The 12,807-nt window shown below is 40.1% G+C and overlaps 1 protein-coding gene across 1 annotated transcript; it reads right to left on the bottom strand.

The window, feature by feature from the left end:
• Positions 1–341: 341 nt before the first annotated feature.
• chrna4b (cholinergic receptor, nicotinic, alpha 4b) lies at positions 342–12,358 on the bottom strand. Its single transcript, XM_038723814.1, has 6 exons — positions 12,106–12,358; positions 8,108–8,259; positions 6,315–6,359; positions 6,109–6,218; positions 2,750–4,187; positions 342–1,869 (listed from the first exon to the last, which is right to left on the bottom strand). The coding sequence occupies exons 1-6, from the start codon at positions 12,155–12,157 to the stop codon at positions 1,744–1,746; spliced, it is 1,923 nt and encodes a 640-aa protein (XP_038579742.1). The 5' UTR covers positions 12,158–12,358; the 3' UTR covers positions 342–1,743.
• Between the last annotated feature and the right edge of the window lie 449 nt (positions 12,359–12,807).

Genomic DNA, 12,807 nt, shown 5'->3' with positions numbered 1-12,807 from the left:
CTGTTGCTGTCATGACTTAGATATATTTTTTTTACCAGCCCTTATCAAAGAATTTATTCATGATTCCTAAAGCCGACCACTGATTAAGATGAAACCATGTGAGAAGTACATTTTGAACAAAAAGCATAGAGATTCCCCTTTGAACTGCTCTGCTCTAGTTATAGTGATGATACTAAACTATGATACTGCATAAAAAGTCCCAAACATATAAAAACATATATATATACTCATGTTTATTATAACTGTTGCAAACCAACATTTCTTTGGTTGAGAACTGCCTCAATATCCCGACAAGTTCCACTTTCAAACATTAATAAAGTAAAACAAGTACTTAAACATGATTCATTTTTCAACTCCTTTAATTAAAAAACGGTTTAAACACTTTTGGCTACAACCCAGTCAGTGAAGAATGAGTTTAGAATGACCTTACAATACAATACCAACAATTATTTGAATGTTATCTGATTTTAGATAAAGGAAATTCAACTAGACTGAAGGTGCTTTTAGACGAGTGGTTGCCGGCACTGCCTCCATTGTTTTCATTTTAACATAGTGACAGATATGCCGCTACAACCCATTCGGTTTTACTGTGTGTGGAGATTGTACTAGGTGGGAAGTGGATATTAGGAATTACAATATTTATATTTCATTAATTTGTTTATTTGACATGGACAGTGCTCATTAATTAACAGTAAAATAACTGTGAATGAGCCAGTGGTGGCTCAACAGGCTAATTTTCATCTGTTGTCCCTGCTGATATTTATTACCATGATCCTATAAGATTATATGGTATACAGTTAAATTGCAGTGTAGATGTTGGTTTTCTTTATTTAAGATAATAAATAAAAAAAATTCATGTGGCTGTTATTTATTGATATTTAAGTAGATTATGCCTAAAATGGCCTAGAAAATCATGCATGACAAAAAAAAATAAAAAATCAGGCCAATCATTCCATTCCTATTCTACTCATTTATAAAGCAAAATAAAAAATGAATAAATGTGCCCTTGTCTTTTTAGGTGGCTGAGGTTGAGGGGATGAAGGACCATACATAACTGGAAAATGTGACTTTAAATGCCCTCCTGTTAATACCAAAGTGCTGTGGTAGTAACCAAGAGAATGGCTGAAAGAAATATTGAATAGATGTGTATCTGTATGTGTACTTGCCTAAGCATTGCAAAATGTGTTACACCTGAGCACACACACACACACTGACACACACACACACACACACACACATATACAACCCACTGAATTCTGACAAATCAGGTGAAACATTAGTATTTTTTAAATTTTCGGTGATGGCACCTGTGCTTTTGTCAAGATACTATAACAATGACATTGTAGTACGAATGTTAAAATTGAGATTAAGACCAAACATTTCATAGTCTTAAAAGTATCTTTCTGTGGTGCTTTCTGCAGTTATAGATGGGTCAAAGTCTATTCTTCTCTGTTTTTATGAAGATGACAGCTTATGCTGTACAGGTCAATGTCAAAATTGAGTGGTAGTTAAGGATATTCGCTGTTGGCCTTGCTCTCATAAAGAATTTATATTCCCACCGGAATCAATGATATATATTTAATCTTGTTTCTCCGTGAGTAACCTTGTGATAACCTCGGGGAAGACAAGTAGTGTGACTTGTAGTTCTTGTAATAAATAGAAAATAAAAAGATAAATGATTAACTTGGACGGCATGTGTTCCTGTCAGTGTTCTTGAAATCCCTTTCCTTCAGCGGTAAGATTCTAGATCATTCCAGCCAGCCAAGGAGGAAGAAAGAGTCCCACAGATCCCAGTATGCACACCAGTACAAACATCCAGAGGAATATCCTGTCAATGACCATGGCCACATACTTCCACTCCTCCTTCACCTAGCAGAGAAAAGACACAGCAGATAGGAACATTTCAAATTTTACCCCACACCACCTTCTTTTTACCAGCTCTCAATTTTCACCCTTGATTGATTTCTCTCAAATGGTTGATTTTTTCATTATTATTTCCTAAATGTCAGTCAGTCTTTGCTTGTCTCTCCAATGAAAAATTCAAGGTCAAATTACTGAGGTCCCATTGTTTCAAAGACGGGCCTTTTCTGGGAGATAGAAAGTGCATTATAGTATTGGCAAAGACTCATGAGAATGAATATAATAACTTCTTAGAATTTTAGAATAATTGTACACATTTTTTTCTCCTTCCACTGGACAAAGATGCTTCATTTTTTTTCTAGTGATGGAGCAATTAACCCTTAATCAGTGCTGTAAACTTGCTTTTGCTGCTTAGCCGTTTCCTAATTAAAATACATTTTCACTGGTATATTTTAAAATGATAAAGAAGTGTCATGTTACTTTCTTACACTCTGAATACTACAGACCAGCAGTATGACACATCTGGTCAGATAACATCAGGTAACATCTCAGTAAATTGTAACTTGTCTGATGATCACCTGCTTTATGTAAGCAAGTTTTGACAATAGTTCGGCAAACAGATGGATGTAGGAACACCCCCTGTTGGACAAAAAGGCACGTCCTGTTGCACTTAATGTACTGAGAATTTTACATTTTAAAAAGGTGATTACAAATAGAAGGTAACGGTCATATTGCATGTGCTAAGAACATACTAGTATTCAAAAATATTGAATGGAATCTCACAAACCGCTCTGTGAGACTTTATTCAAATGTGAGCACTATATAAACATTTAGAAACTACCATGTCATTACCAAGGCTTTAGTGGTTATAAAATTTCTGTAAACTCACTGAAAAGTCTGCATCTTCCGCCCTGAGATGATCAGCAATGTACTGAACTCCCTCTATGGCCTGATACATAGCTGGGGAAATAGTTGGAACCACAGTGTCCTGTTGGGTACTGGCGTCTTTAGTGGACTTTGTTGTGAGATTTTCAGCAAGGTGATCTGTAGAGGCTTGTTTCTTCATCCATCTTGTGATCCCGATGACCCCAGGCCCTTCATCATTCAGACAGCAGTACTGGAAGCTGCGGGAACGGCACAGATGCCCAGCTCTCTGAAGAAGCTCCTTCTGTTGGTCAAACATTTGCTCTACACTGAGGGAGCGGTCATTTGAGGCCAATGTATTTGGTTCTTCCTTGGATATGCTGGGAAGTGGACCCATTGGCAAAGTTGGTGGTAAGGACAATTGGGATGAAGACAAGGCTGCAGAGTTGTGTCCACGTAAGGGTTGTTTGTCTGAGAGAACTGAGTACTGACCAGATGTGGACCGGCAAAAAATGTTGGCCTTTAGCGGGTGTTCTTCCTTGTTGTGGTACTCAAGCGGGGAAGAGGGTGGAGAAGGTGAGCTGACAAGGATGCTTGGACTGTCCGATGGAGTCTTTGGGAGGGTATTCTCTACCTGGCTCATCTGTCTCAACCCTGTTGCCAACCCCGTCCAAAAAGCCTGGGAGTTGCCTGTTGTAGATATGGTGGTGGGACGGTGCATCATCTCAATAAGCTTCTTGCAGTGCTGCTTGGCTGTGCCTGGTGGACGCTTCATGAAGAGGACTCGTGGCACCAAGTCCAAAAATACTCTCCGCACCCAGTGAGGCATTCCATGGGTTTGTGGGGATCGGTGATGTACGTTTAACACGAAGACAGTTATTATGATGGAGAGTGTGACAAAGACCATAGTGAACAGCAGGTATTCACCAATCAGTGGAATCACCAGCGATGTAGACGGTATAATCTCTGTGATCAGTAGGAGGAATACTGTTAGGGACAGCAACACTGAGATACACAAGGTGATCTTCTCTCCACATTGTGATGGCAAATAAAACACCAGCACAGTCAAACAGGAGATAAGAAGACAGGGGATGATAAGATTAATGGTGTAGAACAACGGAAGCCTTCGGATGATGAAGTAGTAAGTGATGTCTGAATATATCTCTGTGCAGCACTCATATTTTTTGGTATTGTACTTGCCCACTGCATTGACAATGACCCACTCGCCACTCTCCCAGTAGTCCATTTGGTCCACATCGCTGGCCATGCTGATCAGATCGATCTTGGCACGGTCATAGGTCCACGAGCCAAACTTCATCTTGCAGCTTTGCTGGTCAAAAGGGAAAAAGGTGACATCTATGCTGCATGAAGACTTGTAAATGGCTGGTGGCATCCACTTTATCCGACCATCATGGAACAGATGTGCCTTTGTGAGGTGAGTTACCGCAAAGTCACCATCAGCGCTGCACATAAAAACAGGATGTAAGAAGAGAAAAGTAAAGATATTTTTCAGAATACACATTAAACCTTTTCTTTCATCAAAGCATTTTAATGCTGGCTAAATTTTTCAAACAATACTTTTTAAAGTCCACTTGATTCTGAACTGTGGAAAAAGCTAGTAAGTGGACCCCTACATAGAGAATTACAAGGCAACCGCCTCCCTCAGATTTGGTCCTGCCTCCAGCTCTTGACAAAAGCTCTTATCTTCATGGTAAACACTGTTTTCTAGCAAGCATGGCACTTTGTGTAATTTCTGAAGCGGTAATTTTGTTTCAATGACAAGTTGTGTACTTTAACACATCCTGAAGTTTGCCAAGTCAAAGTTTAACAGTCAGGAGTCATTTGTCGGGACTAATGTGGTCATTGGTCATTGGTGGTCACTTGTCTTTTCGAATAAATTATATTTAACTGTAAATCACTCAACATGACTCGAAGCAGGAATTTAAGGATAATCTAAATTTAAGGCTGAGCTACATAGTTCTGAAAAAAAAATCCAAATGCGTGTTGATTGTAAGGACATATGTTCTAAAAATGACATTAAATATATTTTTTATTAAGATTAGGGACATACTATGTTTGCGCTTACATATTAAGAAGGACAATGTCAAATATTTTTAATAAAACCAATAATAATATAAATAATTTAAACGTATACTGTTGTGTGCCAAAATGTCCTACAAATACATTTTAATAAAATTTTAATTTTAAGTCAGCGATGTAATTTCTGTCATTGCAACAGCCGCCCCATTCTCCTGTCCTTCATCTCCTGCATCTAAAATCTGAGTAATTTCAATCAACCGTCTTTATACACCTGAGCACCACCCATTACTTCCTGCCTCAGGTCATCATCTGACCCAGTCATTTCCTCTCTTGTTGCAATTAGCAGTTAGCTATCTGTCACTCTGTGCTGGATCATGGTAAATGGTCTGTACTTGTATAGCACCTTTCTAGTCTTTCCAACCACTCCAAGCTCTTTTATACTACATCACATTCACACATTTATACACTGAATGGCAGAGGCTAAGGCCCCATCCACACTACTGCGGTTTCGTTTGGTTTCGACCTAAGACACTGGCGCCCCCGTTTTTTTGTTTTAAAACTCCGGGTAGCGGACAGGCAAAAACAGAGGACTTTAGAAATGATTGGGTCTTATAAGTCATGCAAAGCAGAAACACGATGCTGATTTGGTATTTTTATTAAAATATTTTGCACCGTGCAAATAACACTTATACTTGTAGCTACTGTGCATGTCGTCTGTTACATTCAGTAACAGTCCCAGCTCGTTATTGGTCCATGCAAAAAAACAATATCTGGTGTGATTCTTGATCTGTATTGCTTAGCAAATCTTCTGCAACTGTGGAGTAGACCATCTGCATGCGCATGCCCAGTGTACGTAAACGGTCTCTAGATGTGCGTTTTTAGTTGTTTTAATATAGACGGAGATCAATTCTAATACACAGCTAAAACGCTGGTGTGGATGGAGATCGGATTCGTTTTTTAAACAAAAACTGAGTAGGGTGGTGCCAACTGCCATCAGAAACAAAAATACACATTCATACCCATCCACACATTTGGGGTTCAGTATCTGGCCCAAGGACACTTTGACTTGCAGACTAAGGGAGCCTGGGATCAAATTACCGACCTTCTGATAAGTAGACGACAGCTGTACCCCCTGAGCCACAGCCACCCCACATCATCTATGTTGCCTTCATTCTGTTCTGCCTGTTATCTGTTCTGAACATCTACCTTCCATAGCCCTCTCGATTCATCCTTGTTGCTGAATGTAAGCTTGTGTTTTGACTTATAAAGACCACCAAAGCGAAACAAAGACACCAAAACACACACACACATAAAAACATACAAGCTATTGATACAGATCCTCACTTGTTGTATAGGACAATGTCAGGCCTCCAGATGATCTCTGAGGGAATACGGATGGAGGTGACATTTTCGTATTCCTCCGGGTTCCAGCGGAGTTTGTAATCATTCCATTCCTATTGGAAAACATTAATCATAATTATATACTTGTAATCTGTAGCTCTGTATAGGACTGTATCTTGAACATGTGTTCGTCTCTCATCATCACATACTTGCTTGACCCAGACATTTGTGGTCATCATCTGGTTCTTCTCATCCTTATTTCATATAAGCAGAGGAGAAAATTACAGACTTAATCATCACATTTCTTTGAACATCTAATTTACAAAACATTTCTTTTCAAAGCTCCTACATGCACTCATGTGCATGATTCGGTTACAGAACAAATCCACATACATGCCCTATATTTATAAAGACAGATTAGTTGTGTAATACACCAAAAAAAGTATTAGGCAGTGCTTCACGCAAGAACACCCTCACTGTACTGTGTTGTTGCCTCACTGCTGGCAAGCTGCTTTCTCCAACTCTTTCCCAAAAACATCTAAGACACAGCAGTCAGCGTATACACTCTGTAGGAGAAGACAACTTCACCCTGAGCTGACTGTCACTACCAGGCATGTAGAGCAAGCACTGTCACCTAACTGTGAGTCAAAAAGCAGGAGTATCATCCCTGCATCGATGCAGGCTGCACATACTCAATCTTGAAGCTGCACCAGGCAACTTTGCATAGCTCCAAATGGCAGTTAGAGGTGTTATAAAATGCTTTTAACTTAGTCAGCAGAAACCCTGCAATATAATGTTTGTAAAATGGACTGTGGTGAAAAGATACCATAGGGACATGAGAGAATAACAATGTTATTTTGTTGTGTATAGTAAGTATACTTGATAACTGAATTTAATTTGGGAAAATAATTAAATCTCTCCTGTTGTGGTTTCATTTCCGCTGATTGAAGTGATCGGTATATTTAAATGTATATCTCTTGCCTAGTCTGGCTTTGAGTTAGTTGCTATTATGATCATAATGAAGATAATACATAAGACAGAAGGAGTACGAGTGAAAATGCAACATTTCCACAATTGCATTGCACCAACACCATCATAACATGACAAAGAAGCCCTGTCGTGTCATTTATAAAAGACAGAAGTCCAAGTAAAGAGGTGGCTGGGGCCAACGGGTGGGCCAGATTTTGGACTTTCACCCAGGAGACTTTCCTGTGTGAAACAGTGTGAAAAAGTCAACAGTTAATGTTTTTAATTAAGTTACGTAGGTTATGTAAGTTACACAAGTAATGTTACTTAACCACGTGAGTTTAGTCACATAATGTTATCTTAACCCAAACCATGATCTTTTCCTTAACCTATGTACTTTTCTTGCCTAAATCTAACCAAGTACTAGTGCCTAAACCTTACCTACTTGTGACATTTCACAACGTTAATGTGCACAGCGTTACCTCTAGTTTAATTTGGAAAGTCTAACTGGACATTGCATATATAGTGTTGCTGATTTGACCACGGAGCTCTACACTTCCAAAAATAAAGTGAGAATGTGTTTAAATTAGATATGGAGACTTTAGCAGGAGTGTTGTGTTGTAGTGCAGGCTGCTGTTTGGCTTTTAGTCAGCGTAACCATCTGCCTATGATAGAATGCATGGTTTAAAATGAAGCAATTTGATTGGCTGTATAGAAATAACATCTATAATAATAATAATAATAATAATAATAATCCTTATTTGTAGAGCACTTTTCAAAAACAAGTTACAAAGTGCTTTAACAAGTTTCTATGTAGACAGAGAGCTAACCTTATTCCGTCAGAGTAACGCAAAAATAGGGGGCACATTTTGAAACCAAAACATATAAAATTTCTTTTGGTTTCTGATTTTTTTCCACAAATGAGACCACTGAAAAAGTGATTTACAGAACAGATATGTATGTTGTAGTAGTAAAAAGCAACTTAATTTGAATTTGCTACGGATGAAATTTACCAAGGCTGGGAATTTTTACTCACCACATCAATAAGCTGGGCAATAGACAGTCCAAAGTGGACTAGCACTGTGTCTGTAGTGTTTTCCACAGGCCGGGAGAGCTTATTGTAATGTGCAAACAGATCCTGAAGCAGCCTCTCTTCAGCGTGGGCACGCGGTACAACATGGGAATAAACTGAGGAGAGAGAAGAGATTAGACCCAAAGGAAAGCATGGGGTGTGGCACTTGGACATTGACAATGGTAACTCCCACCCTTGGATTTATTATCCAATAGATTTGAAATCCTGTTTAACCAATTATCAAATAACAATTGGATGCCTTATCTAGGTTGATGTTGTTTGCCTCATATCAGTGTTGAAATGTGCGGTTGCACACGGTTAAAAAGCTGCTAATCAATCAGCGTGCTCCAGTCCCTTTTTTTCATGGAAGTTTACTGCCCTCGAACTGAGAATCACTTGATTCAGCTGCATATTGCTGGAAGACGTGCAAAGAACCCTGTTTCACACATAAGGAAAGCTTAGACTAATCACATGGCCTTCTATAGCCCATATGTGTCATTTAATGTATTTTCAGTTGTTTAAAAACAAAACAAAATCCTTCATGCTCATTTTGTGCAGACATTGCCAGTGACCCTTGAGAAGGACTTTTAGGGGTACTATGACACAGGTTTCCCCAGGTCATGATAGGGTCAATTACTGAACTAAAGTAAGCCAAAGGTGACAGTCGCTGACTCTCCAAAACAGTAATCAGACTCTGTCTCTCCTCTCTGCCTGCTTGGTCGACTGACTGACGCAGCTGCCTCAACAACAATGCACTGTTATTCATTATACAGGTAACCCAAGATCGAGATTGTCTTTATTTCGTGTCATTACAGACCTGAGAAAGGAGAACAGACACCTGGCTTGCTTCATTTTCATAGCAACCCTCTATAAACTCGATATACCAGTTTAATTTTTGTTTGCATAATATTAATTTTGAATATATTTTCTACCCTCTACAATTGCATACATTTATCTGTAATGGATTGATGCAACCATGCCCCTGTTAGGAACCGTTGTGGAGACGGTTAAAAGGAGGGTGACCTCTATTACACTGGTGGCGTATGGTTACATGAGACGGGATCTGGGAGATGAGAGCGGCGGGAGGTGAGATGAGAGAAGGAAAGAGAGGAAGGATGAACCTGAACCTGAGGACATCCGTTGTGTTTCCGAACAGATGTTCTGATGGACGGATCTGTCGAGACGTCTCGTCCCTCCTTCACCCCCTTTCGTCCTCTCTGCCAAGGCCATGGAAATGAAGCAACTCAATCCAATCACGCCACCCCCCTTTACAATGAGCTCACATTGCACTAAGAATGACCTAACGAGGTCTGAGAGCAATTAAAGAGACAGGGATCGTCCCGAGGCTGGTACAGTACAATGTCCTTTGTATTCCGATCCTATTTTCATATTCAATTACCATTTTTCCATTCTGGACATTGTGCATCTGTGGAGGTAATTCAGTGGCACAGCAATACATCATAGGCTGTGATTTAGTTTCACCAGTCTCAGTGATATTTCATTATACCTGACACTACTGCATATTTCAATGTTTTATTGTGTGTAGAGCATCATATATATTGGTTATTGCTTATTGTGAAAAATAGTTCCCCAGCTTTTCTCATTATTACATGTGATTGCACAGGAAGGCTATCTATCAATCTATCTGTCTTAGACAAAGATGCTCTGCTGTTCTAACTTGTAATTTTTAAAACAGGGACACAGGTGTTGTTGTCATGCTGCTGGCCTTCCTCTGGGGTCCTCCTACCCACTCGATCAAAGCTGATGGGCTGTCCTTCAGTTGCCTGAAAACTGGCATCCTCAATTTTTAAAGGCTTGGGATCAATATCGTATTAAATGGATAGTTTCTTTCTTCCCCCATTTCTTTTTTCCTCCATGTCTTCTCTTCCCGTTTGCACCTGAATCTGTTTGATGTGTCCAACAACCTTGAAATGTCTCTACATTTTCAGTTGAGAGATACCCAAACAAGTACCTTTGTTTAATCACATCAGCTCAGAATGATATGACATCTGTTGAATACAGCTACTATTAAATAAAGAGGGATGCTCCACTAGATTGTAAAGCAGCCTTGCAACTAATGGATTTAGAAGGGGGGGATCGCAGGGTGTCCTGACTTTGACAATGTGTGGGTCAGAGCAGTAATGTGTGCATGAAAAAGTACGTAACTGTTGATGAGTTTGCTTTTGTACAGTGTGCTTTACAGGACGCATTACAATGCATTCAGAAAGTATTCACTGTGCTTCACTTTTTCCACATTTTATTACAGCCTTATTCCAAAATGGATGAAATTCATTATTTTCCTCAAAAATACCCCATAAAGACAATGTGAAAGAACTTTGCAAGTTTATTAAAAATAAAAAACAATAAAAGCACAAGTACGTAAGTATTCACAGCTTTTGCCATGACAGCTCAGGTGCATCCTGAGTCCAATGATCATCCTTGACATGTTTCTGCAACTTGATTTACCACCTGTGGTAAATTCAATTAATTGGACATGATTTGGAAAGGCACACACCTGTCTATATAAGGTCCCACAGTTGACAGTGCATGTCAGAGCACAAACCGAGCCATGAAGTCCAAAGAATTGTCTGTAGACCTCCGAGACTGCATTGTATCGAGGCACAGATCTGGGGAAGTGAACAGAAAAATTTCTGCAGCATTGAAACTGCCGGGGGAGAAGGGCCTTAGTCAGGGAGGTGACCAAGAACCCGATGGTCCCTCTGACAGAGCTCCAGCGCGTCTCTGTGGAGAGAGCAGGACCTTCCAGAAGAACAACATCTCTGCAGCACTCCACCAATCAGGCCTGTATGGTAGAGTGGCCGGACGGAAGCCACTCCTCAGTAAAAGGCACATGACAGCCCACCTGGAGTTTGCCAAAAGGCACCTGAAGGACTCTCAAACCACGAGAAACAAATTCTCTGGTCTGAAGAAAAAAAGATTGAACTCTTTGGCCTGAATGGCAAGCGTCGTGTCTGGAGGAAACCAGGCACCGCTCATCACCTGGCCATTACCCTCCCTACAGTGAAGCATGGTGGTGGTAGCATCATGCTGTGGGGATGTTTTTCAGTGGCAGGAACTGGGGGACTAGTCAGGATCGAGGGAAAGATGAATGCAGTATCTAAAAATGGCTGTGTACTGATGCTCCCCATCTAACCTGATGGAGCTTGAGAGTTCCTGCAAAGAAGAATGGGAGAAACCCAAAAATAGGTGTGCCAAGCTTGTAGCATCATATGCACAAAAACTTGAGGCTATAATTGGTACCAAAGGTGCTTCAACAAAGTGTTGAGCAAAGGCTGTGAGTACTTATGTACATGTGCTATTCGTTATGTGTCAAATGTGTCAAAGCTACTGTACCCAGTTCTGTCCTCTTTTGATCGATGCACTCTCATAGCCCAATAATGCATGTGCACCAAATATAATTTTTTATACAAGTGAGTCTTGCTCCTGAATCAGCCAGACAATGAATGTTACCAGGTCACTGAGCAATGGAGGCAGTTTCTACCTTCTTATCTAATGTAAACTAAAGGAAACAACATTTTTGTGTCTGTTGTTTTGTCAGTGATGTGTTACTCATCTTGTCAGAAATAAATGTCCTTGCTCTTCTAATGAATAATGGGACTGCCTCAGGGACTACAACAACTACTGGGTTGGGGAGGGGGCTGAATTTTATTTTATAAAAAAGCAAGATCATATGCTGCCTTTTTTTCATAATGTCTTTGGACTCACTTCCCTCAGTTAGAACTCTGCAATATCCTTCCTTCAATATTCTAAAAAATATAGATTCATAGCAAACAATAAAACAAAATACAGCACTCTATTTTCAAGTAAAGAGCCCCCCCAACACACACACACACACACACACACACACCCCAACCAGAAATACCTAATAATTTTCAAACAGTCCCTTCTGTTCATAAAGAAAATAAGAGATGAAGCAACTGACAGAATGGGAAATGATTTACCTTGTGGAGGAAAAGTGAAGAACAGTAAGCTTAAACATTTGTATGTATCCATAGCGGCTTCGGGATGTTCAGATTAGGTTAAACAGCGAGATGGAGAGGTCATGTCAGTCTGTGTCAGCCAAGGGCATGGTCTCCCTTTGAGTTCCATCTGTCCATCTCTTCAGTTGCTCTTCTGTCCAGTCTGCGTGTCAGTATGAAGGACCAGACCTGTAGTTTAGTTTCCCTGATCCAACACTTGAAATTCCCTCCTCGCTCCACTGGAATCCTTAATCCAAGTGTGGCTTATTCCTCTCTTCTCCACCCTCCCTGTCTACTTTACTCCCTCCCTCGCCTCTCATCTCTCCGCCTCCTCACCTCATCTCACTCTCCCTTTCTCTCTCTCTCGCTCTCACTCACACACCTCATTTCTCTCTTTGCATTCTCTCATTCCCTCCCACTTATTTTCATTTTCCCTGTTCCAGTTTTCTCTCTTCTTTACTTTTTTCCATGAAAAAAACAATTTCTTTTGTTTGTGTGTGTGTGTGTGTGTGTGTGTGTGTGTGTGTTCCCTCAAGACAGAATGTATGTGTTGAGATTTACTTACCAGTGTATACAATATACATGAGCAGTACTGTGTGTGTGTGTTTGTGAGTTTGTGTTACTGCAGACCAGTTATTTGTATGTGAGCTATGCTACAGTGTGTAGATTTGTGTCAAAGTTCAG

The sequence above is a fragment of the Micropterus salmoides genome, unplaced genomic scaffold, assembly GCF_014851395.1.
Source record: "Micropterus salmoides isolate LMB-PRFRI ecotype aquatic unplaced genomic scaffold, ASM1485139v1 Ms_hic_scaffold_16, whole genome shotgun sequence".
In the NCBI taxonomy this organism is placed as follows: domain Eukaryota; kingdom Metazoa; phylum Chordata; class Actinopteri; order Centrarchiformes; family Centrarchidae; genus Micropterus; species Micropterus salmoides.
The sequence above is the reverse complement of the archived record's forward strand: the minus strand, read 5'-3'. Positions and strand labels throughout refer to the sequence as shown.